Consider the following 26,044-nt stretch of genomic DNA (forward strand, 5'->3'; position numbering starts at 1 on the left):
CAGCCACTAACCTGAACACAACAGCAATGATTATGTCACCTCCTGCACAAACTCCCTGCCCACCCCCCTCAAACACAGCAATACAACACGATCTTAACCCCAGGCCAGTTTGTACATGGAGGAACGCAGACTGATGAAATTCCACTGCAAACAACTGGAGCACTAATAAGGAGATGAGCCAGGGCAATGCAGACAGGAACACATTCAAATCCACCCTGAGAGGCTACCACCAAATGATCCGGCTCACCAAATGCACCGTTGTGGTAGACCGCATCAATACCAACAGAAGCAAAGAAATCTTTACTGTTGTGAAGAATTTCACATCACCAGTGGCCACCTCCAGCTCAATCACCCCCTCCCAGGACGTCTGCAGCAATCACTCTCAGTTCTCCAGCAACAAAATTATTGCCATTTACAGCAACTTCAACCCACAACCATATCCGACAGACCTTGCCAAACGCCGCCCAATCTTATTCAGAAAATCAATTCTAACCACATTGCCCATCATCACCCCAGAGGAAACTGCCGCCACCATGAAGTTCATCCACTCATGGGACCCATCACATCCCTGCTGCCACCACGTCTACTCCAGAGGACTGCAAAACATCAGCACCAAGCTCTTGTGTATTCTGAACTCCTTCGTCTCTTCGCGACTTTCCCAGATGCTTGGAAACACACAACTGTCCTCCCATTGCTGAAGAAACCCTGCACAAACCTTTCAACGCTCCTCCTCCCGCTATTGAGCAATCTCCCGGCTACCATTCCCAGCCAAGGTCTTAGAGAAAATCATCAACAGATGCTTCACCGAATACCTTAACGACCACCAACTCCTCAACACCACACACTGTAGTTTCAGTCCTAAACACAGGATGGAAAATGCCATCTGCATGACTCTAGATGGAGGAGACATGTTGGCTCTCATCCTCCTGGTCCTCTCCAGAGCATTTGACACGATCTCCCACCCCGTTCTCATGCAACACATACACAGCATCGGGATCCAAGGACATGAACTCCAAAGGATCTGCTTCATCCTGACTGTAATAGGCCAGTCAGCTTCATCTGCGGATTACCGCTACCTCATCTGTGTATTTCCACCCGAATCCTCCCTGAGCCAACCCTCTTCAATGCATACATGATCCCCCTATCCAGCATCATCCATTCTCACGGCCTCAACACCCTCTACACTGATGACATTCAACTCATTCTCTCCTTCACGTGCAAGATGCCCAGTACCCAGATCAAGTTAATTGTCTGCATGACTGGAATAACCCTCTAGATGAAGACCAACTGTAAGAAGCTGAACACATACAAGACCAAAATTAAGATCTTTGGGGATGGCACATCACTGTGGGGCTCTATCTAGGGGCCAACAGAACTGGGCCCAGCACTTACCTCACCACCCACATCAAGAACCTTGGGATCATCAACAGCAAACTTGACATGACCACCTAAGTACGCACCGTCGCCACCTCATGTTTTCATACCCTGAAGATGCAGAGAAAGGTTTTCAACTGGCTCCCAATCAGCATCTGGAAAACCATCAGACATGCCCTCGTCACAAGCAAACTGTACTACGTGAACACCCTCAATGCCGGGATCAACAAAAAACTCACCATAAGGCTGCGGATCCTCACAACTCTGCTGCCATAATCAATCTTAACCTCACATGCCACACTCCTATCACACCGCGCCTGAAGGAGCTCCACTGGCACCACATCCACAAAGGAGCACAATTCTAACTCCCCTCCCTCAGTTTTCAAGGTACTACATACACAGGTTGTAACCAATAAGAAGGGGGACGTAGGGGGCTTTTTCCACTCGTACAAGAGTGGGAGGTCCAGCATATAAGCATGGGCCCGAACAAATGTTTTTCAATAAGAAAGTTATGCCATTCCTCTCAAGCAAAAAAGTGTAGAGTCAGGGAAGACGGGGGTCCCAGGTGCCCCAACAACTGGGATCAGTGTGGAAAATCCATAAATTGGATAGTAATGCCCTCACACACCCTTGCAGGTGTCATGCTTCATCATCTGGGCTGCTCCTAGTCGGGTCGGCAGTGCAATTCCCGACGGGCTCCCTGTAGTAGGGGATCTTTGCCGGAGATCTTTTTATCCGGATGCCGTATGGTGAAGTGCGGGTGTGGGGGCAGAACCGTGTAGATGAAGTGAAGTGAATTAAAATAGGGTTGGGAGAGCCGAAGTAAACAAGTATTTATTCTGGAGGTCTCCTTCCCTAAGTAAAAACAAAAAACAAGGCACTAGCCTGAGTGTAATGTCTCATGTAGTGTAATTCCTTGTTTTACCAAGTGTGGGTCAACATGTTTCTCGCTCCTGGAATAATATCCACGCGATTCTTCAGGACCTAAATAATAACTATCTACACCTAAGTTGTGTGGTAGGTTTTCTACTCCCGATGGTAGCGTCTAATGGTTATAGTACCTGGATCTACCTGTTGTGGGAGACAAAAACATATAAATATCGTTCAGGTTGAAAAGGTACACTATAAGCATATGCACGGTCTAACGGTGACTCTGACTTATGATCTAAAACACACATGAAGTGAACATTTTTACGTTGGAGGACTAAAATCATTCCATTAAAAACAAGTGGTGGGTCTCCATAGTGAGCTAGTGTGACTATAAGCCCCTAATGAGTACCGTGATGCAGCAGGTACAATGTAAGGTACATACACAGGCCCACCATCTCTTTACAATCTCATCTGCTTTCACAAACCTTGCAGACTCCTACTTGCACACATCCCTTGAACACGGAAAACCAAATCTGTTGGTTGAGCCTTCTCTTACATCGCTCTTGAATTGCACAAGAAGCTGAAGACCTGGCTTTTGGATAAGTCTCACTTGGTCCTAGGTTTAGCAAGACTCAGAGCTGCTCAGCACCATGATACCTTCCAGGATGATAGTGGGCTCTACAAATCTATATAATTTAACAGTTTCTCAGTGTAGGGTCTTCTAAGTTGTGAACTGTCTGTTGCATGTTGCCCAACTCCTTATTTTAAAGCTTACAGTCACATAGGACCATACCATAAGCAGCAGGGTCTTCACTGTCCTTTCGACATCTGGGTGCGGAATTTCATGTCCGGATAAATCCTATACATACTCACAGGCATATTTAAACTGCAAGTATTTCTACTGTGTATGAATGTAACATTTCATGCGAGCTGTATAGTATAGTTGAGCACCTTCCTATGCTCTGTCATTGAATGGATGCCCATTCGGAACTGTCCTCAGTGCCATGCAAAGTTTCTGTGGACCGACCACAACTAAGTGTGTAACCTTTGCCTGTCCCCCAACCACGGCGACACGTGCAAGGCCTTTCTGACCTTTCATTCGAACAAGACACTTCAATATCAGCGGGTGAGGCTGGGGACACTCCAGAAAATGCAGTGCAGGCTTCCGACAACACCCTCTCCATCCCCCCCAGGGGGGTTCAGCCGTAGAGCCCCTTAAAAAAAGACTCAGCCCTCTGAGGCTTCACCACCCTCTGGCAACATTCGGCACTGGACATTACTGTCGGAGACTTGAACCATTCCTATGCAGCCTATCGAGCCTGAATGTATTTCCCATGCCTCCAGTCCATTCAAAGCCAAAAATCCTCTTAACGCCAAAGCCAGCCTTGACTTCAAAGTCGCCGTTGATGCCTAAGCCACCATTGATGCCCAAGACACAGTCAGATCCTAAGACCCCCTCTGTGCCAAAGCCATTGGCGTTGATGATACCGTCAGGTCAATGATGCCGACAACACGACCGCATCAATCCTCAAAGATGCCTATTTTTTCATCCCAATCCACCCCGCTCATTGACGCTCCATCGTAAGGGGCCACAATCAGTTCAAAGTTCTCCTGTTTGGTGTTACCACTGCTCCAAGGGGCTTCACCAAATGGCTGCCAGTTGTCGCTGCCCACTTAAGGAAAGGAGGCATCTACGTCTTCCCCTGCCTAGTTTGACTGGCTGATCAAGAGTGCAAGCAAATGCCCGTGCCTATTGTACACCCAGGTTAACTTCTCTCTCCTCCATAGCCTCGGGTTCACCATCAGTGCCACAAAATCCCACCTGCTACCCCTGCAAATATAACCCTTCTTAGGAGTGACATTGAATTTGGTCACGGGCAAGGACTACTCCAGCCCACAAAGAATTTTTGGCTTTCATCAGCGTGTGCTTCTTTTTCAGCCAAACCATCACCTCACAGCAAAGACTGTAATGCAACTGTTTGACATGATGGCTTTATACATCTCCATAGTACCTCATGCCTGGCTTCACATGCACTTGCTGCAGCTGTGCCTCTCACTTCAGTGGTCACAGGCAGACGGTCAAAATTAGGATCTAGTGTTGATTAAGGCCAGCATACATTGCTCTCTCTCTGCAGTGGCAGAACAGCACCTGTCTGTTTCAGGACAAGCTTTTCTTAGATCACATTCCGCAAATTGCAATTAACAAAGATTCCTCTCAAGCTGGCCAGGTGGACGTATCTCAGACATGCCACAGACCTAGATATGTGGGCCTCTTTCCAACAGGGCACTACATCAGCTATCTCGAGCTCCTAGCCATAAGCCTCACGCTCAAAACATTCCTTCCCCTCATTTGAAGCAAAGTAGTCCTAAAACATGAACCCCCATGTATTTCCTGCAGGAACAAGGCAGCACTCACTCTATGCTTCTCTCCGTCCATGCTCATCTCCCTCCTGGATGCACTTGCTACCAAGGAGTATCTTTCGGGTGAGAAACGACCTTGCGACCTGCTCAGCATGATAAATCAACAAATCCACAAGTGGGTACTCCACACGCAAGTCCTCCTTCAACACTTTAGATGTTGGGGCATTCCTCAAATAGACATATTTGCTGCTCCCGAGAATGCAAAATGCTTAAACTTCACCCCCATGTACCCACATCCACAGTGCATGGGTAATGCACTATGGATGAACAAGCCAGTGATCTTTGCTTACGCTTTTCCACCTCTCCCACCCCTTCCGAATGTGGTTTGGAAGATGCAGCAAACTTCTCCGACTCTCATCCTCGTGGCCCCCACCTGGTCTAGACACCCCATGTACTCAGTACTTCTGAAGATGTCAGTCGGCCCCCATGAGAAGCTTTCCATCATGTCAGTCTGCCTCCATGAGAAGCTTTCCAACAGGCTGGACCTTCTAACCACGCTGGATCTTCTCACAGGAGCTAAGGGCAGATAAAGCATCTCTACACCAAGAAGCTTAATCTAGCAATTTGGCACCTGGGGTTGTCGAGTTTGACTACCTGTGTCTCCCAAAGGAATTCATTGCCATCCTGCGAAGAATCTCGAAGGCTTACCAGATGAGTCTGCAGTATAGCAAAATGGAAGAGATTAGTCCATTACTGTATATCCAAACACCTGCCTCCACTCCCTCTAAAACCAGCACTTGAAGACATCATATGCTACTTGCTTCACCTCCAGAAGTCCGGCCTCGCCTACACTTAAATATCCCTACACTTAGTGGCCATAGGTGCGTACAAGCAAAACAGGAAACATTCCTCCCTGTTCCGCATACCTGTTGTTAAAGCTTTCATGGAAGGCTTCAAAAGGGTCATCCCTCCCAGGGTTCCAGCTTCGAACCTTAACTCAGTCCTCAGCTGACTCATGGAACCTCCTTTTGAGCCCTTACAATCTTGCTTTCTCCAGTACCTTTACTTGAAAGTGGCCTTCCTTGTGATAGCCTCTCTTAGGTGCATTAGTGAGTTACAAGCTTTCAAACACCAAGAACTCTTCATTCAGGTTCCCAAAGATAGGGTAGCACTTAGATAACCCCAAGTTCCTCCCTAAGGTAGGTTCCCTTTTTTCATCTCAACAAAACCATAAAGGTCCCGGTCTTTTTCCTCCAACCAGACTCTAGCAGAAAGAGCCTTACACAGATGTCAAAGGCCTTCTCATGTATTACATTTATAGAACCAAGCCCTTTCGCAATGGCAACTAACTTTTCATGGCCTTTGCTAAACCTCACAAGGCCACCCTATCTCCAAAGTCAACATTGTCAAATGGATAGTCAAATATATCCGTGTCTGTTTTCACAAAGCTAAAAAATGCCTCTGTCACACCCTGGGTGCACTCTACTTGGAAGAAGACAGTAACTGTGGCTTTCTTGGAAAATATTCCTCTAGCTGACATGTAAAGCTGCCACTTGGTCAACCCCACACCTTCACTAAGCAGTACTGTGTGGACATCTTAGCCAGTCAACTGGTTATGGTTTGCCAGACAGTCTTAAGTACCCTTTTTCAGACATCTACATCATCTGCACTCTAGCCAATGCTTGCAGGAGGAAACTGCTTTACAGTCTGTGCAGAGCATGTGTATCTAAAGCAACACATGCTACAAACTGAAAATAGTAACCACCCCGTAAGCATCTGTTCATAGTGTGTAGTGCTGTATATTCACATGCATCTACCCTCCTCCACAGAAGTTTGAGGCTCCTCCCAGGAAGTGTGTGGCTCTGATCACAAATCTCTTATTCTACTATTTTCTTCCTGCAATCCACATGCATCATAGTTCCTCATCACGCCATACTACTTTCACCATTGTGTGAAAAACAATTCCACTTGGAGTTTGGTGCCCATGCACATTGTCTACTAAAGGAGTAGTCCCCATATACCTTGTGACTCAAAAGACTTCTTTGGAAAAAAGCAACTGGTAAGCATTCAAGCCCAGCACTAGATTGCAGGAGTATGCAGGCCATGTGAATCTACAGCACTGCACGCTGCGAACAGATCCTTACGTGGATGCCATTTTCCTTAGTATCAAGTGCACCTAGTCTTTCCTGTAATCCTCAGTATGGCCTATTAGGTAGAAAAAGTATGCCTTTTGCCATAATTTCTGACATCTCCCTTTATATTTGTGATCAGAACCTTCATCTCAGTCCACATTCACAGAGGCCATATGTGAACATGCCTTCTCCCCTTCCATGCATTTAAGACATATTATTGTGTAAGCAAGGCCCATCTTTCTGCCATTTGTCTCTAAGATACTGCAGGTTGTCTGAAGTGTTTTTGATAAACGTTTTTTTAGATCGATTAAATTGCTCCTTGGTCCAGCTTTTCTCCTAAAACCCTCCTGTATTATTTGCATGTATTGATTGTTACACAGTATTCCTGGAGGTGCCCACATTCCTTTATCCTGTCTCTACCAATTATATAACTTCATTCAGTTATGCCTATTCTGTTCCAGTTTCTAAGCCCTTCATTCGTGCCACCTCTCCTATCAAGGTACCTTTGCATAATGACATGTTAAGAGTACTAACATTGTGCCACCCTGGAGTCTTCCATACTTGTACCACTTCTCTAGTAGCTAATGACTAATGAGTTTGTTTAGCCCTTGTCCCTCGTAGAAATAGTGAAGAAATGACTCCTCTCCAAGTTACTCTGTATCTATTATAAATGTTGTGTTGTCCTACTCCAGACTCTTTATTTGTTTGACGTTAGAGACATGTAATTGTATCCCAAATATACACAATTATACACTGTTCTAAAGAGTTGCTTGGGTTCCATATTGAATTGCATTCCGGTGGCCATGCTTTTTTGTAGTTAGGGACGCAATCTAGCAAATGTACAACATGCTACACTATTGCAGGGAAATAGTAACACTCTAAATCTGGTTAACCCTAACCTCCCTTTCACAGTTACTTCCAGAGTGACTGGTTTGGGCTCTCTCATGCCCAAACCAAAGATCTGTATTCTGCCCATTTTTCTCAGTGGTACTCTACCCATCGATGATTCCCTCATTACCTGACTAGTGTTAAGTTTCTTCTCCATCTGCGTTGGCTAATCCTGTACCCAAATATGTTTGTTTTTTGGCTGCTATTCCAACCCAAAGTTCGGCAAACCACTCTGGTCACATATAGCCAAAGAACCAATTGGAAATAGGTACTATTTGCTAGAGTTTGTGCAAAGATCTGACACCATTTGAATATCATGTAGCAAACAAACCATGCAAGGCATGGACTTTGTAGGCTTTCTTGATTAAATGTGTCATCTGCTTATAGACACTACATGCATAACAACCCCAATTCTTTTTCTCCAGTCAGCCAGGATACTACACAGTATACTTGGTAACAGTCCATGGTAGTGCAAACAGATGGGGCAGCAGTGCCTTCTACCACGTTCTAAGATCCAAATATCAGATACGTCTCATCGGGTCCTGAGCATTGCCATCTGTGTCATATGAGTTGTACATGGTCACAAAATAAGAACCTAAGTTAAACCTCTCCAATACCTAGAAAAAATACTTGCATCAAAATATTGTTTCTGTATCCAAGGTAGCCACCAAACATTTAACATGCAACTGATATGGGTTTAGTAATTGGTTTCTTTGCAACAAGAATCTGGATGAATAGTTATCAGAGATCCCGCAGGGGTCTCTTTGCAGCTGCCTTACTCAGTATTTTTTATCTATGTCACAACAACAAAGATCTATAGTCTTCAAGATCCTTATCTGACTTTGGGACTGCTATTCTGAGCGCTTCTCTTATAGTTGCAGGAAGGCACACCTTGTCCAATGTTTCATGGCACACTTCATACAATTAATTATCAAGCAGTATCCCTAGGGCACTTGGATACAATTCCACAGGAAGACCAACTAGATCAGATAGTCTCTTCCTTTTACTCAAATTCCTGAGGGATGCTACATGTTCTTCCTATATCAGCGGTGATACAAGTTCACGTCTCTGCTCAAACGAGAGGTATGGCAGATCTAACGCATGCAAATACTATTTAATGGTGTTTTCTGTAGTTGGAGACTCCTGCATGTACAGCATCTGAAGATACGTTAGAGACTTAGTCGTTCGCTTATCATTCACTACTCAAAGAATACTCTGTTCTGTTCCTTTGCTCTCAGAAGTCAAGATAACATCCACCTTGACTTGTTCCCTATTAGAATATGTCCAAAGGGGATTGTAGTTCTCATTGTTTAATGGTCTACAAGATCAGCCTGCAACTCTGTCAGGAGCATTATATCTTTATCTAGTAGCGGAACTTCCCTCGTTATCCTTCTTAAGTCATCTTCCAAACTCATTTGAACTCCATGCATCCATCTAGGAACTCAGTCCCTTAACTCAATCTTCATACCACCCCACATGCTGGCTCACGATGAGGTCAGACCCCAGTTGTTTTCAAAATATGTATTTTATTAGATACAAACCATCACAAAGAGTATGAGTCAAGCAAGTACTGCTATGAATGTCCATATTGGGACCTTAATCCTGCAACATATAGGTAGGCACCAATGGGAAATTATCTGACACTGTTCTATACATGTACTCCATGTCCATATCTCCTTCTTTTGTTTAATTGCATTCCTTGGTTTTGTTTCCTACTAATTGAATGTATGTTGATCTCATCTGGCCTGTTAATCGTGAGCCCCGGATCCGGACTGTTTGGACATGGGGTCTATTATACTCTGTGGTTGTGCCACCTTACAGAGTAATACATGTAGGAGAGTAGGGTCTGCTATCCTATGGTCACCCCAAATTTTTGCTTTTGCTTCACTGGTTTTATGACTTAGTGTGGCTGTGGGCCTGCTAATCAGACCCACAGCCCTGCTGTTCTCTCCCTAAATTAATGCCAATGCACACTAGGTGCATTACCAATTGGAACTGGTTCACCTTATAGACCCTGTAACAGTGTACCCCAGGTACCCAGGGCATAGGTGTATCCAAGGCCTACCAGGGGCTGCAGCATGTATTATGCCACCCCTGAACTGGCCTCACTATTTGACACAACTGGCTGATCACTCAGCTGGGGTAAGTTGGTGTAATCACCTCTTACTTAGATATAGTATATCTAACATATATGGACACATGGTAACCTATCAGTCACTCCTATGGCAGGCCTTAACAATCCTGGAGGCAGAGTGCTTGGTTTCATGTGAGATGGTGCTCTGGCATGAGCTGAGCCTGTCTGCAGCTTTCGGAACAACGTCCTTTAGCTGTTTCCATGATATTGCCATACCATATACTCTTAAGTGCATTATGGACCTCGCGGTCAAATGCTAACTCTGGTTTGGCGACGGGGGTAGCATTCCACCCTTCTAGAGGGGCACGACATGTACCTAACCTGAAACTTGGGTAAAGTTAGAAAGAGCCTCAGCATCACAAAATGGATGCTGCCACCACAGACACAAGTCTGCCCTCCTGCTGCTGGGAGTCCTTCCAGCTTGGGAGGTTTGGACAAAGGGTTTCCTGTCAGGGGAGGTGCTTGCACCACCCCAGACAGGATTTTGTGTAGTGGGTTAAGGAGGGCTGAATAGATTAAGACATGCCTGGGGCACACAAGGTGTCCCCGTGCATATGCCAGTTCAAACTGGAGCTGGGGCTCTCCAGCCCCAGCCCTGGTGCGAAACTGAACAAAAGAGAAGGGGTGTAACCAACCCCCTTCCTGGTCCCACCCAGAGAAGGGACCTAGCAGGTAATCCAGCCCCTAGATTTGGAATAAGAGTAGGAGCTGGTTCCCAGGACTTTAGATCATCCTGAAACTCGACTTGAAGAAGAAGAATCACTGGACTTCGACATTCTGCTGCACAGAAGACTGAAGAGAATCTCCCTTGTGGTCAAGGAGTGACCACCCTGTGAACACAGGCACCATCCAGCAACTCAACGACTGCTTTGCCGCCGCCTCCCGCCGGAGACCGAGCCCAGAGCCCGACAAGACCCAGATTTCCAGACATCTCAGAGCCTGATCCACAGTCCCTGCAAAGAAGAGACCCGTGGAGGCACCGAGAGACGTGGGACCGGCCATCTTGAAACGTCCACGACAAGCTGACTGCGCAGCACCCGAGGCATCCTCATCGTTGTGCATAGGGCCCTGAGAAGCCCCAACACCGAGCAGCATTTGCACCAAAGACCAGCCCTCCAGCATCCACGAGATCTGCGTGGGGCCCTTTTGCTTTTTGCCACTCGACGCGTCATCCCGGTTACTGGCCCGTTGGCTAGTGGCCATCTTGGCGATGAAATCTACGAACAACACTGCTGGTCTGGTTGCTCCAGACTGTCCCTTGCTCCTGTGAAAAGGAGCAGCCCCTCTGACCTTGCTGGTTAGAGTACCAAGCTTTCATCGACTCCTGCGTGGCTTGCATTAGCCAAGGCCTGTTTGCTCCCATCGAGAAGCCGACACCGCCATCAGCTAGAGCCTTCATGGGACAGCTCGTGAGTGACTCCTGGACGTCGTCGACATCTTCACTTCCACGTGGCTGCAGAGACAAGCTTCACTTTTTAACCTGTTGGCACCCAACATCACCTGGTTCCTTCCTGGTTCCACGCCGGTCACTGGCTAGTGACTCTGAACAGTGTCCCCTCTGCTTTCAGGTCTTCTACTCTTCAGATCCACCCTTGGAACCACCGGAACTCTTCTCGCCTGGCCGCCTGCAGCATCTTCATCTTCAGGCTCCATAGACCTGCATGACGAAACCCGACGTACTTTGACACCTATGCAGCCGCTTCCTGTGGGTGAGGTAACACTGGCACTCCGGTGCTCCTGTGTAGAGAAACATATCTAGTGTCTAGGTTTCCAGTTGTTAGGTTCTGGTCTGGTTCTGGTCCATTTACGCACCCATTGAATCCAATAGGTGCACGCGTGTAACTTTCAACACTGCACACGCATCCTGTGGGCCTCCTGGTCACTAACTACTGTTAGCTCCTTGTAGTCCCAGCAATTCTCAAGGCCCTAGGCCTTCTTACTTTTCTATACGTGGTTCTTATACCACTATTTTAGTATATGGTTTAGTGGGCCACCCGGGCCCATCCATAATTGTGCAACTTTTGAATATTTAAACATTGCCTTGTTTTAACGAATGTGCTTCTGTGATCATAAAGAGTATAGGGGATACTTAAATAAATACATATATATTTTGAATATATATCTGTGTGGTGTCCTTTCAATTGGTATTCAAGGAGGTTACTTATGGTAAAACAGCTGGCTTCACATTCCCTCAAGAGTTTAGCCTGCAGACTGCACTGTCCACGCTACCACTAGGATAGCTGGTCTATCTAGGTTTACTTCAACCACCACCATAAGGGTTGCTTGGCATGGTACAAGGTGATCACTAGAAATAGTGAGCAGCATATACCAGGCCAACTTCTCACAATACACTCATCAATTCTATCTGAAAGAAACACATTAGTTACAGATTCCTTACCTTAGAATTACCCCCAGGCGTCACACTGGATCCGGAATGTTTTTTCGTCAGCAGTGCCTCTGCGCGTCGGAAGGTGGCGTCGGTCGCCGGGATGCCGTTGCGGCAGCTACTTAAACGCCACCCACGCGTGCTGACGTCAGTTCTTTCTTTTTCCGCGCCAGCCAGCGCAAATCCGGGAAGAGCGGTACCTCGGTCAGTTTTTGACTAACTTTTTCTCGACTTTTGTCGACTTCTTGTTTTGAGTCTCCAACTCAGAAAAGATGCACGAGGGATGGCCGGTTTCAAGCCCTCCGGTTCCTGTCACCGACTAATGTCGGTGACTGATCCGCACCGTGTGTGCCTCTTTAGCCTGGAGCTTGACCACTACCCCAAGTCGTGCTCCGACTGCCGGTCGATGGCGCCGAAGGTTTTGCGGGAGCGGTCCTGAAAGCTGCTTGAACGCCGGCAGTCGGCTCCCCACCGTTTAAGGTCCCAGTCAAGAGGGAGGTTGAAGGACCGGTCGCGGAGCCATCACCATTCCGGTTCGAAATCATCGAAGTCTTCGCACTCGGGGTCGGGTAAGTCAAAGCATAAGAAGTCGAAGAAGCATTGTCGCTCTTCGACTTCTCCTCGTGGGTCGGCCGATCCGACGAGGCACCCGGGTGGTGCCCCTCCTGTGTCTCCGCGTTCGAAGCCTGAAGGGTCGACTCAGAGTTTCCCTCCCTTTCCAGGACCCGGAGGGACCCCGTCCAGCTTCATACGTTCTACGAGGCGATGCATGCCATCTTTAGGCAGACCGACCCTGCCGGCGCATCTTTGAGCCCTGCGGACTTGGTTGGGGGGCCTAGGTCTTTGCTGCCAGCGGATCCGGCGCCGCAGGCCTCCCTTGAATCCAGGCCTGGATCCGGATCGGCGGCGGTTGACCTGGTTACGCCTCCACCGGCGCCACTTGTCACGGCACCACTACCGCGTTCGGGAGCCGACCGGCGTCGACCCCGGCCTCCATCCCGACGTGTAAACGGAGCCAGACAGGTGTCAACCGACACCGGATCTAGCGCCGGTGGTGTTTTTATGCCCCTGTTCACTCTTGGGGTCCCTTTTCAACAACAATGGCACCCAGAGGATGAGGAGGAGGACTGGGAGGGGTCAGGTGACCCTTTGACGGACCAGTTAGACACTGAGCAGCACTGGAGAGAGGAACTGGGAGATGCCAGTGGTTTGGACACCTCCCCTGACCTAGGCATATTTTCTCCTTCTACCGTGGAGGGAGCGTCATACGCAGTGGTGTTGCGTAGGGCGGTCAAGACTAATCTCCTGACAGAGGTGCTTCAACCGGCTGCGAGCTCTTCGTAGCCCTTGCTGCCGTTTAATGTGGCCCTCACAGACCTCCTTTTGGACACGTGGTCCAGGCCTAACAGAGGGGCTCCCATGGACAGGATGATTGCCAGACGCCGGCTCCGTGCGACCCCACTTTCCTCTCCCAACATCCCACCACGGAAAGCTTGGTAGTTCAAGCTTCTACCTCCAAGAGCGCCTTCCCTACTGCTCCACCGGAAAGGGAATCCAAGAAGCTGGACCACCTTGTCAAGAAAAGTTTCTCTTCCGTCAGTTTAGGATTGCGGTCCGTAAACACCGCATGTCTCTTGGGCCGTTACTCGCACTCTGTGTGGGATACGGTGGCACAAGTGCTGCCTCAGTGTCCGGAGGAGGCCGTGGCAGTGCTCTCCCTGGCTGTTGCCGCCGGGAGGGATGCAGCAAAGTTTACGATACGTTGTGGGCTTGACACTGCCGACTCTCTGGGCAGGACCATTTCAACGTCTGTATCGCTTCGTCGCTACACCTGGATGAGGTCCACTGGCTTTTCAGGGGATGTCCAGAACACCTTGATGGACATGCCCTTTGATGGCCGTCGCCTTTTTGGCAACAAAGCAGACAACGCCCTAGAGCGCTTCAAGTACTCACAGGCTACGGCCAAGTCCTTTAGCCTCTCCACCCGTCCGGCGCAGTCCTTGTAGCCCCTTTCGTGGCTACGGAAGGGGTGCACAGCTACGTCCCACCCAGAGCCATAGGCCGCAGCAAGTTACCCAACGTTCGCGTGGCCGGGTACGTGGAAACAACCGGCATGGTTCCTGGGGCCAGCGGGCGGGCCAGTCCACCAACCCCCCCTCTGCAGCAGCCTCCAAACCCTCTTATCTTACCTTTCAGGCCCATCAAACGCCATCACCTCCCCCACTGGTGCACCATCACGCCGGACAGGTGGGTTTTGCAAATAGATCCTCCAGGCATGCCACCTCAATACCACCGCTTGTGGGAGGATCATCTGGCCCTTCTCCAGCAGGAAGTTATGGCTCTCGTGGCCAAGGGAGCCATTGAGCGCGTTTCTGTCCCAGAAGTAGGTCGTGGTTGTTACTCCCACTACTTTCTGGTTCCCAAGAAGGACAAGGGCCTGCTTCCTATATTAGACCTCCGGAACGTCAATCGCTACCTCCGGAAGGAGAAGTTCAAGATGTTCACGTTTACTCAGGTCTTGTCTGCCCTCGACCCGCAAGACTGGATGGTAGCGTTGGACTTACAGGACGTTTATTTTCACATCCCCGTCCTGCCAGCCCAACGGCGTTACCTACGGTTCACGGTAGGCCACAAGCACTTTCAGTTTACCGTGCTCCCCTTTGGCGTTACCAGCGCCCCTCGGGTGTTCACGAAAGTGATGGCGGTGGTCGCAGCTCATCTGGGTAGATCAGGGGTTTCAGTCTTCCCCTATCTCAAGAACTGGCTGTTGAATGCGGGCTCGCCCCAGGCAGTCGTCTCCCACCTCCAGACTACGGCCGACCGCCTGCATTCGCTGGGGTTCTCCATCAATGTGCCGAAGTCGCACCTGATTACCTCTCAGAAGCTCCTCTTCATTGAAGCAGTTCTGGACCCCACACGGGTTCGAGTTTATCCTCCCAAACAGCGAGTTCGGGATATTCGGGCTATGATTCCGATCTTTCAGCCTCTATCCTGGGTTTCGGTCAGAATGACTGAGGCTGCTGGGACTCATGGCTTCCTGCAAATCCTGCTGGTCGATCATACCAGGTGGCATATGCGGGCTCTGCAGTGGGACCTGGAGTTCCAGTGGGCGCAGCATCAGGGGAATCTGTCCGATTGCGTCCAGATCTCGGAGGGCACTGATCAACAACTGCAGTGGTGGCTCACGAACCAGGATTGGGTCAATGGCAGATCCCTCTCCCTTCCCCAGCCAGACCACACTGTGGTGACAGATGCATCCCTTCTGGGATGGGGCGACCACATGGGAGAGGCCGAGATCAGAGGCCTCTGGTCTCTGGCGGAGTCCGGGCTTCACATCAACCTTCTGGAGCTCCGGGCGATTCGTCTTGCACTGAAGGTATTCCTTCCCTCTGTCTGAGGAAGAGTAGTGCAGGTGTTCACGGACAACACCACTGCCATGTGGTACTGCAGCAAACAGGGCAGGGTGGGGTCATGGGCCCTATGTCAGGAGGCCCTCCGCCTCTGGACATGGCTGGAACATCAGGGCACATATCCTTGGTGGTTCAACACTTGGCAGGTTCTCTGAATGCCAGGGCGAACAAACTCAGCCGCAGGTGTATGATGGATCACGAGTGGCGTCTTCACCTGGAGGTGGTGCAAGGTCTCTTTCGACAGTGGGGTGAGCCTTGGTTAGATCTATTCGCCACCGAAGAGAGCGTGCAATATCAGCAATTCTGCGCGTTGGAATTTCCAAAGCGGCACTTGCTCAGCAGCGCTTTTCGTCGCAAGTGGATTTGCTGTCTATTGTACGCCTTACCGCCTATACCACTTCTGCCCAGAGTGTTGAAGATCAGGCGCGACTGCGCCCAAGTCATTCTTGTGGCTCCGAATTGGGCACGAAGAGTCTGGTATCCCGAGCTGCTCAACATGGCCATCAATCCTCCGATCAGACTGCCTCTTCGGGAGGATCTTCTGTCGCAGCAGCAGGGGACAGTCCTCCACCCGAACCTGTCCAGTCGCCACCTCCTTGCGTGGAGATTGAGCGGCAGCAGTTGACTTCTTTTGACTTGCCTCCTGAAGTCTGTGACGTAATCTTGGCAGCCAGGCGTCCCTCCACAAAGACGGTATACGCCTGCAGGTGGAACATATTTGTGGCCTGGTGCACAGCAAAGGCTGTGGATCCCCTTTCTGCCCCTCTTTCTGAAGTGCTCTTGTTTATTCTTTCTTTAGCCCATCAGGGCTCTGCCCTGGTCACTATCGAGGGCTTTCTTTCAGCCATCTCTGCCTTCCTTCGGTTGCCAGATCAGCCTTCTCATTTCAAGTCCCCGGTAGTTAACTGTTTCCTAAAATGCTTAACGCATCCTCCAATCCCCTTCGTTATGCCTCAGTGGGACTTGAATCTTGTGCTAACCTATTTAATGTGTGCTCCCTTTGAGCCACTGCGTAACTGTCCTTTACGTCTTTTGACCCTAAAAACTGCTTTCCTGGTAGCCATCACTTCTGCTAGAAGGGTGAATGAGCTCCAGGCTCTTTCTTCCAAACCTCCTTTCCTGTCTGTCCATCCGGACAAGGTGGTTCTCAGGACCTGTCCATCCTTCCTTCTTAAGGTGGTCACTGCCTTCCACATTGGGCAGACCATTAGGAGGAAGAGAGGCTCCACTGTCTGGATCCAAAACGTGCGCTCTCCTTCTATCTGAATCGCACAAAACAGTTCCGGGTGGATGATCAACTTTTTTTTGGTTACGTGGGCGCAAAGAAGGGTCGGGCCGTACACAAACGCCCCATTTCTCGATGGGTCGTGTTGTGTATGAAGGCTTGTTACACTCTGGCTAAAAAGGAGCCTCCAGTCGGGCTACGTGCTCAGTCCACCAGGCCGACGGCAGCCACTACTGCCTTGGGAAGGGGAGTGCCTCTGAATGACATCTGTCAGGCAGCCATGTGGGCATCTCTGCACACGTTCACCAAACACTACTGCCTGGACAACCAAGTCCAGAGAGATGGCTACTTTGGCCGTTCTGTTCTCCAGGATTTTCTGGTGTGATCTTGGTTCGCAGACCCACCACCGGGGTTGGTATTGCTGGGGTATCTATTCTAAGGTAAGGAATCTATAACTAACACGTTTCTTTCAGATGCACAAGTTACTTACCTTCGGTAAGAAACATTAGTTAGTTATAGATTCCTCACCTACCCACACAAATCCTTGCCTGTGTAATAACTCATCTTCTCGGTGACCAGGCTGCACTCAAATGACTCTCCTGGGTCCAGTGGACTCAGGTGCAACTTTGAGCATCAGTTATTGGTCTCTGATGCTGCACGGCTGCAGTTAGCAGTGATGAGAAGATTCTGGGCTATTGCCTTAGCAGGCTTCTTCAGCTGTTGGGGCCCTGTGCTGTGAACAGGAGGTCAGCCGACTGACTCTTGGGGTCTCTTGCTGCAGCTAGGCTCTGGATAGGACTTATACACTATGAGGACAAAGCGTGTACAGTCCCTTCTCCTTTGCTAGCCAGCAGGTGCAGTCTATGGCAGTGTAGCCTATCTTTTCTAGTTCCTCGGTACATCAGGGCAGTCCTTCTTTGGTCCTTCTTCCTGTCCAGTCAAGATCTGGGTGCTAGGGGTATCCTATTAATGCTCAGAAAATTCCTTCAGGATAGAATCCGGTTAGTAGTTAAATGCTACCTGGCTCTCTCACGCCTGATGACCACTTCTGTGAAGTGTGACATCTGGCTATCCCAAGATACACCATTCTGGCCACTTCAAAATGGCAGAACCCCTCTCTTGGTGTCCAGAGCTCCCTAGCTCAACCCCAAGATATTGCAACCAAGGGAGCTACATGCCACTGAAAAAACGGTCTGGCAACTGATTACCCCTTCCTTGTCCCTAGTGCCAGCCTGTCTACTTCACAGTGGAGCACCCCCCTTCCAGAGTGTTCCCCATTTGCCCTTCAAAGGTGGCTTCTCCTTTGAAGCTCGACTTTTGGGCCAATACCGGTGTGGCTTCCTGCAGGCGGTAGTGTCTTTAAGATGAGTTTGTTAGTTAGCAGGGTGATGTTGGTACATTTATGTTTAATCTGTTTGTAAAATGGTGTTTCCGTTGTATTTCATTTCGATTTGCAGGTGGGCTTACATTGCTTGTGTGAATGAATTTGATGTGTCTGTGAGAATATTTCTGGCTGCTTTAGTTAATCATCCAGACTTTTAATTAGGTTTGTTACTTATCTATTGCTGCCGGTGACTTTTAGTTGGGTTGTCTGTGAACTAGTGCTGCTGAGGGGGGTTGGTTCTTTTGAGAGTGAGCTGGTGCTCCTTTTGGGTTGCGTTTATTAGCGAGTTGGTGCAAGCATCTGTTGAGCGGGCTTTTGTGGTTGGTGTACTGACATGCCAGTGATCTAATGCTCCTGACACCTTGAGTTGGGTTATTAGCGAGTTTGGTCTTGTGGCATCTGGGTCGGATTTTTCACACTGATTTATTTTGGGTGACTTTAGTAAGTGGCAATGAAGATACCTCTTGACTGTAATATTACAGATGTATACTTTTTCACTGAGCCTTCGGTCTCCTGGGGATTGTCCAGAGTGCTAGCGTTTTTTTCTTGTAGGTTGGATATTCTGCAACACAAATTGTGCTGAGTTAGTGGTACGTTGAACGTTTTCAGACACCGTCTACCTATTCACCTGACTTGAACGACCACTAGCTGAAATTGGACATGTGTTATGTGCTTGGCAGCATTTTAATCCCACTTCCTTCTCTTCTCGTTCTAGTGCCAGAACTCAAGGAGCGAATTCAGATGTGGATGAGAGACAAGCATAACATTGACTAATGCTCCCTCGGTCATGAATTGACCCACAAAGGAAGAACAAGGGCTGTGCTGCCGAGGACCCATTTTAAGTTGATGGACGCAGTACTCTGCGGGCTGCTGAAACAGACGTGGAAAGCGAGGAGCCGCCTACTCCTGTACATATATTTAAATCGCAGATGTTTGGCAGGTGGAGGGGTGGGTCACTGGAACAGGTACTTGCACTTCCAAGGGCTGAGATGGTTTGGCAGCTGAGTGGTGCTGGAGCGCCCCATTTCTCTCTCTTGGAGTCCGAGCAAACCGTGGCCATTTGCTGCTGCTAAAATTCATTTTTTCCCTGCACTACCATCATTTTTTAAGTGAAACAAAGGAACAATTAATTCCAATACGATGTAATAAAAATGAACTTCCTCCCTTGGCCTCCCCTGCTCCTGCCCGCACCTTACAGGAATAGCACCTGCATTCTGTGACCTTACGGTGCCTGCAGCTAAGTGTTACTCATGGAACCTATTTTTATATCCTACTTACTCGCATACTCTGTTCTTTTATTTTCACTCTGTTTTATTTTGGTGTTGTGAAACAACGATTAAAAACGCACGTTTTTTGGCACTGGGACAAAGTTGGAATTCCTGGAAACCTGCCGTTTGCCGTTGACCCTCAATGATCTGAAATGGCCATTGCTCTCAGGAAGGGCTGTGTGCAGATCTGGTTCAGAGAAAAAGGGGGAGTGGTGACGGAGGTGGGCAGACCCCTTTTGTCACTTCCCATGACCTGCTATTGGTGTTATTTTTATTCAGTAATACTGTCTGCTAAGTGTGCCGTGGGCCCGTGCAGTTTCAGTTGTGCACCAAGAGGAGTCCCTGGTGCTCCACTGCTGGAGGAATGCCTTTTTACATGGATTACCGTTTGTACCCATGACTTTACCAAAGTGAAAGGGTGCAAAAGATCTGGGAATATCACTTTTTTTTTTAATTGAGCCTTTTTGTATTCCTGTTCCTGCTCAGGACAGTTGAGGTCCTGGGTGGCCCTTGAACAGAGTCCAAACCAGGAGCTTGTTTTAAAATTAAGCTGTAAAAAAATGGTTGTTTGTTTTTTTTTTCCTTTTATTTTCGTTTGTATTTTTTTTTCTGCTGAGCGCGTCCTCTGTCCAATCCTGGGCAACTGAAGTACAATAAATGGTGATAGACATTCACAGTCCTCCTGTGTACTTTTGTACTGTGTACTTGCACCACTTTTGTATATATGTTTATTTAGAGAAATGCTGGTCCACATAAGCAAACACTGTTTTAAATGCACAAAATAAAAAATGTTAAAGTCTACTGTATAAACTTCTCTTCCATTAACACATTTCATTACAATTTTTGAGGAGTTAAGAGCATACTCTGGAAAAAGGTAATTTTTCTCTACAAATGCCACAATCTTTCAATTAAGCACATATCTGAAAGAGACACGTTAGTGATAGATTCCTTCCCCTAGAATATCCCCAGGCGTCAGACTGGATCCAGAAAGAGTTTCTCAGCAGTACCCCTGCGCGTCGGTAGGCGTCGTCGTGCGGCTCCGCATACGTCGCTGGCGTTGTAGCCGCCGAGATTACGTTGTCGGAGCTACTTAGACGCTCCCACGCACGCTAACGTCAGTTCTTTCTTTTTCCGCGCCAGCAAGCTCAGATCCGAGAGGGAGCAGAACCTCTAGTTAATATTTTAACTTGGTTTCTGAGAACTTGGTTCTCTTCTCTTGTCGAGTACTCGACTCCTGGTGCAGTAGGGATGCCCGGGTTTAAGTCCTGTAGGACCTGCCGTCGGAACATGTCGGTAGCGGACCCGCATTACGTGTGTCTCTTCTGCTTGGGGCACGCCCATGACCCAGAGGCGTGCCCTGATAGTCGGGCCATGGCGCCGAAAGCCTTGCGGGAGCGTTCCAGAAAGTTATTGGAGGTCCGGCAATCTGTCCGGACGATCGAGGTCCCGCCCCCATGGGAGGTCGAGGGGCCGGTCGCGGAGCTGTCGCCATCGTTCGTCGGACTAGGGGACAAGTAAGTCACGGCGCCATAAGAAGTCAAAGAAGCGACGTCGCTCTTCGTCTACCCCTCACCGGTCGCTGGATACGGTGGAGGGGGCGGGTGGTCACTTCCCTGCGGCTCCAATGGAGCCTCCGTTGTTGCCTGCTGCCTACCCGCCTTTTCCAGGCCCGCATGCAACTCCGGACGAAATACAGGCTTTTCTGTCAGCCATGAGCCTTTAATTTGGTCCATCGGATCCCTCCGGAGCGCCTTTGTGCCCCGCGGACCCCTTATGTGGTTCTGCCCCTGTGCCGCCGCCTTTGGCCCCTGCTACGCAGGCACGATACCCTTCACCTCCGCCGGCTCCAGCCCCGCCTACGGGCGCGGCGCTGCTGCTGGCTCCGGGGGTGGCACGGAACCGGGGTTGGTCTATTACCCCTCGGTTCCGTTTCTGGGTGGAAAGTTTATCCCATTCCCCCGGGCACCTCGTTCCTACCGGCCTCTTCAACAACCGGGGGACGAAGGGGAGTACTGGGAGGGGTCTGAAGACCCTCTCGCAGCTCAATGCGAGGATGAGCCAGAATGGGAAGGTGATACGGAAGGTCTAGTGGATCTGGATTTCTCTCCACACCCTGGTTCACGGTCCCCCTCTTCACTGGCTACAGAGGCGGTTGGGACTTTTTCTGTAGTGTTGCGTAGAGCCGCTGAGGCTCTTAACCTCGAGCTCCCTTCTGTACCTATCAAGACCAATCTCCTGACTGAAGTACTGCAGCCAGCGTCCTCCTCTGCGGAGCCGCTGCTGCCCTTCAACGACGCCCTTACCGACATGCTCCTGGATCTTTCGGCGGCTTTGGACACCGTCGACCACGCAAGGCTGATGATGCGGTTGTCAGAAGTGGGCATACAGGATCAAGCGCTGGACTGGTTACATTCATACTTGTCCCAGCGCACCCAGAAGGTGGCTTTGGGGACCACTTCCTCTACACCGAAGCCGTTAGTCTGTGGTGTACCGCAGGGCTCGGCGCTCAGCCCACTATTATTTAACATCTACATGGCCCCACTTTTCACACTTATCGCTAACTGGGGGGTCAAGGCAGTATCCTATGTCGATGACACCCAGCTTGTGTTTCCATATGCAGAGGTGTCAGAGGCAGCCCTGTCAAGCTTTAAAGGCTGTCTCCATGATGTGGCGCGCTGGATGAATACTAATAAACTAAAGCTCAATGCGGATAAAACGGAAGTACTTTACTTTGGCAAAGGCACTCCGCCCCCCTCTGAGCTCTGGTGGCCGATGGCAATGGTTTCCCCCCCTTCCCCCAGTCCCTCGGCAAAAAATCTGGGAGTGCGCTGGGACAACAATCTGTCCTTTGTTTCACATACACAACAGGTGATGGGCTGTTGTCTGGGCAAACTGAGGAATCTTCGCAAAATTTTGCGACTTCTTCCGGTGAATTGCAGGAAAACGGTACTCCATGCGACAGTCACATCTAGATTGGACTACGCGAATGGTCTGCTCCTAGGCTCGCCCAAATATTTAATTCAACACCTGCAAGTGGTCCAGAACGCGGCTGCGAGACTGCTAATGCATATTCCATTTAAGCATTCTGTCTCTCCGCATCTTCGTTCACTTCATTGGCTACCAGTAGCCCATAGGATCAAATTTAAGACTCTCACGCTAGCTTTCAGATCCTTGTTTGGCTCTTGCCCAATCTATTTGAGGGACCGGCTGCCAAGATACACGCAGTCCCGCTCTCTCCGCTCCAACTGCCGGATCCAGCTAATAGTCCCTCGAATAAAAATGCCTCGGCTGGGTGGGAGAACATTCTCGGCCAATGTAGCAAGGCTTTGGAACTCACTTCCCCCTGAGCTCCAACAGGCTCCATCTGAATCCTGTTTTAAAAGAATGTTGAAAACCTGGCTCTTCACCCAACCACGCTAATTGACTGACTTGCACTCTGGTATTTGTTTCTCTGCCTTGCGTTTAGCGCCGGGACACCTCCTCGTGAGGTAACTGTTCGCGCTCTATAAAATTCTGTATTATTATTATTATTATCCTGTTGAGCACCTGAAACAAACCCAACACAAGGGCTCCTGTGGATAAGGGTGTGGTGCGCCACCCGGCGACGGGCGACCCCAGCTTTCTCACACAACACCCGACGCCTCAGTCTGGTTGTCCAGGCCTCTGCTTCGCTGAGCGCATTCCCTTCTGCCCCTACAGACAAGGAATCCAAGAAACTGGAGCAGTTTGGGAAAAAGATTTTCACTTCTACCAGTTCTGGGTTGCGGACGGTTAATACTGCGTGCCTGTTGGGCCGCTATGCACATTCTGTGTGGGACACGGTGGCACAGGTGCTGCCTCAGTGCCCTATGGAAGCTCGGGCAGTGCTCTCCCAGGCCATTTCAGAGGGGAGAGATGCTGCTAAATTCACTATCCGTTGTGGACTTGACACGGCCGATTCACTCGGCAGGGCACTTTTCTCAACAGTGGCGCTCTGTTACGCTTGGCTCAGAACAACTGGCTTCTCCGGGGATGTTCAGAACACTTTGTTTGACATGCCCTTTGATGGCACACGCCTCTTTGGTGACCAGGCGGATAGCACCCTGGAACGCTTTAAGGACTCTCGGGCTGCGGCCCAGTCCTTGTGTCTCGCCACCACACGCTCTCCTTTGGGGTCCGCTTTTCGCTCCTTTCGAGGTCAAAGTCAAGACGCCCAAACGCATTCCTTTCAGACCCGCAGGCCTGCGCAGCCGCAGTCTTAGCGCGCCGCGGACGTGGGATCCGACGTGGTGGGTCCTGAGGCCAGCGAGCAGGTCAATCCACCACCGCTCCTGCCACCGCCGCCTCAAAACCTTCCTAGTCCAGTGTTTCAGACCCACCGGACGCCAGTGAGCGGCAGGATTCGCCATCACCTCCCCCACTGGCGCACCATCTCTTTGGACAGGTGGGTTCTGCAAATAGTCCAGAGGGGCTACTCCCTCCCCGTCGAGTCTACCCCTCCAGTCCTGCCACCTCAGTACCACCGCATGTCGGAGGATCACTTGGTACTTCTCCAGCAGGAATTTGTGGCCCTCTTGGCCAAGGGGGCCATCGAGCGCGTGCCGACGCCAGAAGTAGGTCGTGGCTGTTACTCTCACTACTTCTTGGTTCCAAAGAAGGACAAAGGTCTGCAACCTATCTTAGACCTCCAGAACGTCAATCGCTTCCTCCGGAAGGAGAAGTTCAAGATGCTCACGCTTGCTCAGGTCTTGTCTGCCCTAGACCCGCAAGACTGGCTGGTAGCGTTGGACTTGCAGGATGCTTATTTTCATATCCCCATCCTGCCAGCACACCGGTGTTACCTACGGTTCACGAGCACTTTCAGTTCACCGTGCTCCCTTTCGGCCTTACCAGCGCCCCTCGGTGTTCACGAAAGTGATGGCGGTGGTCGCAGCTCATCTGCGCAGAACAGGGGTTCCAGTCTTACCCTATCTCGACGACTGGCTGTTGAAGGTGGGCTCGCCCCAGGCTGTCATCTCCCACCTCCAGACTACGGCCGACCTCCTGCATTTGCTGGGGTTTTCCATCAACGTGCCGAAGTCGCATCTGTCGCACCTTCGTGGTCAGTCACTTCAGGTCCCTATGGACAACACTACCGCGATGTGGTACATCAACAAACTGGGAGGTGTAGGGTCTTATCCCCTCTGTCGAGAGGCTCTGCGACTCTGGTCCTGGGCTCAGGGACATCAGATTTGTGTGTTTGCAAATCATCTAGCCGGTGTGCTGAATGTTCGTGCGGGCAGTCTCAGTCGGCATTACTCGGCCGATCACGAGTGGCAGCTTCATCCGAAGGTGGTCCGTCACATCTTCGAGATGTGGGGGTCTCCTCGGTTGGACCGGTTTGCCACTAACGCGCACTGCCTGTTCTGCAGTCTCCAGTATCCGATGCAGGGAGCGCTGGGGGACGTCTTTCAATTGGATTGGAGCTCGCAACTCCTTTACGCATTTCCTCCCATATCCTTGATTCCTTGGGTTCTGAGGACGATTCGCCAAGACTGGGCCCAAGTTATATTGATCGCTCCGGATTGGCCAAGATGGGTGTGTTACACAGATCTACTTCACCTCTCATCGCATCTTCCGCTCCGTCTCCCTTTCAGGGCAGACCTCCTCTCGCAATCGCAGGGGCAGGTTTTACACCCCCACCTCCAGAGCCTGCACCCTCATGCCTGGAGATTGAACGAGGCAATATGAGTTTGTTCTCTCTCCCTCCGGATGTGATGGATTTAATTTTATTATCCAGAAGGCACTCCACCAAATCTGTGTATTCTTCCAGGTGGTCTAAATTCTTTAAATGGTGTGGCGAGAGGTCCATTGATCCTTTGAAGTCCCGCTTGTCTGATGTGTTTAGTTTTCTCCTTTCCTTGGCCCAGCAGGGTTGTGCTGTGGCTACAGTTAAAGGTTATTTGTCGGCTTTGTCAGCTTTTATTTGTTTGCTGGATCAGCTGTCTTTAGGAGGTTCATTAAGGGCCTTACAAATAAGTTCCCTTCCACTCCTTTCATTATGCCTCAGTGGGATTTAAATCTTGTTCTTACTCTTCTAATGGGTTCTCCATTTGAGCCTCTTCATAGTTGTCATTAGAGGCTTCTCTCTTTTAAGACAGTGTTCGAGGCATGTGGGCTGCTGAATTCATATCTGTGCATAGATCGCCGCCTAGTGTTGGGTCCGGATGTTTGCACGTTGTTGTCCTGGAAGAGTCTTTGAAGTATCACGAGATAGGTGACTCCTCCCCTGGACCACAGTGCGCATGGGCATCCTCTCCATCCTTAGATTGTTTTTTTCCGCCATTGGGTTCGGATGTGCTTATCTTAGCTCAAGTTAGGAAAATTCAGTTTAAGGCCAAAAGGCCTTTAGTTTTCGTCGGTACTGTTCCCGTTCGGTATCGACTACTTTCTTTACTAGTTTAGAACCTTCTTCCAGCCTTTCGGATCCGTTTGGTCCGAACATCGAACTTACATCGACGATGGAATCGAGGACTCCATTCAAACGGTGTCCTTTATGCCACGCAAAATACCCACACATCGACGTCCACCCGGTATGCAACAAATGTCTCTCACCGGATCGCGATGAGTCGAAATGTATGGCCTGTGCCCGAT

At 49.7% G+C, this 26,044-nt stretch overlaps 1 protein-coding gene across 3 annotated transcripts in view; it reads left to right on the top strand.

Annotated features, from left to right (window-relative positions):
• UBE4B (ubiquitination factor E4B) overlaps nt 1-20,104 on the top strand; it is a 918,898-nt gene extending 898,794 nt beyond the window's left edge. For all 3 annotated transcript variants that reach the window (XM_085609806.1, XM_085609805.1, XM_085609804.1), the window contains one exon: nt 18,880-20,104. In XM_085609806.1, coding sequence (XP_085465932.1) covers nt 18,880-18,938 — 59 coding nt within the window. In that variant the 3' untranslated portion in view covers nt 18,939-20,104. The remainder of the gene's footprint in view (nt 1-18,879) is intronic.
• The last annotated feature ends 5,940 nt before the right edge of the window (nt 20,105-26,044 follow it).

This window comes from Triturus cristatus, chromosome 1_2 (genome assembly GCF_964204655.1).
Source record: "Triturus cristatus chromosome 1_2, aTriCri1.1, whole genome shotgun sequence".
In the NCBI taxonomy this organism is placed as follows: domain Eukaryota; kingdom Metazoa; phylum Chordata; class Amphibia; order Caudata; family Salamandridae; genus Triturus; species Triturus cristatus.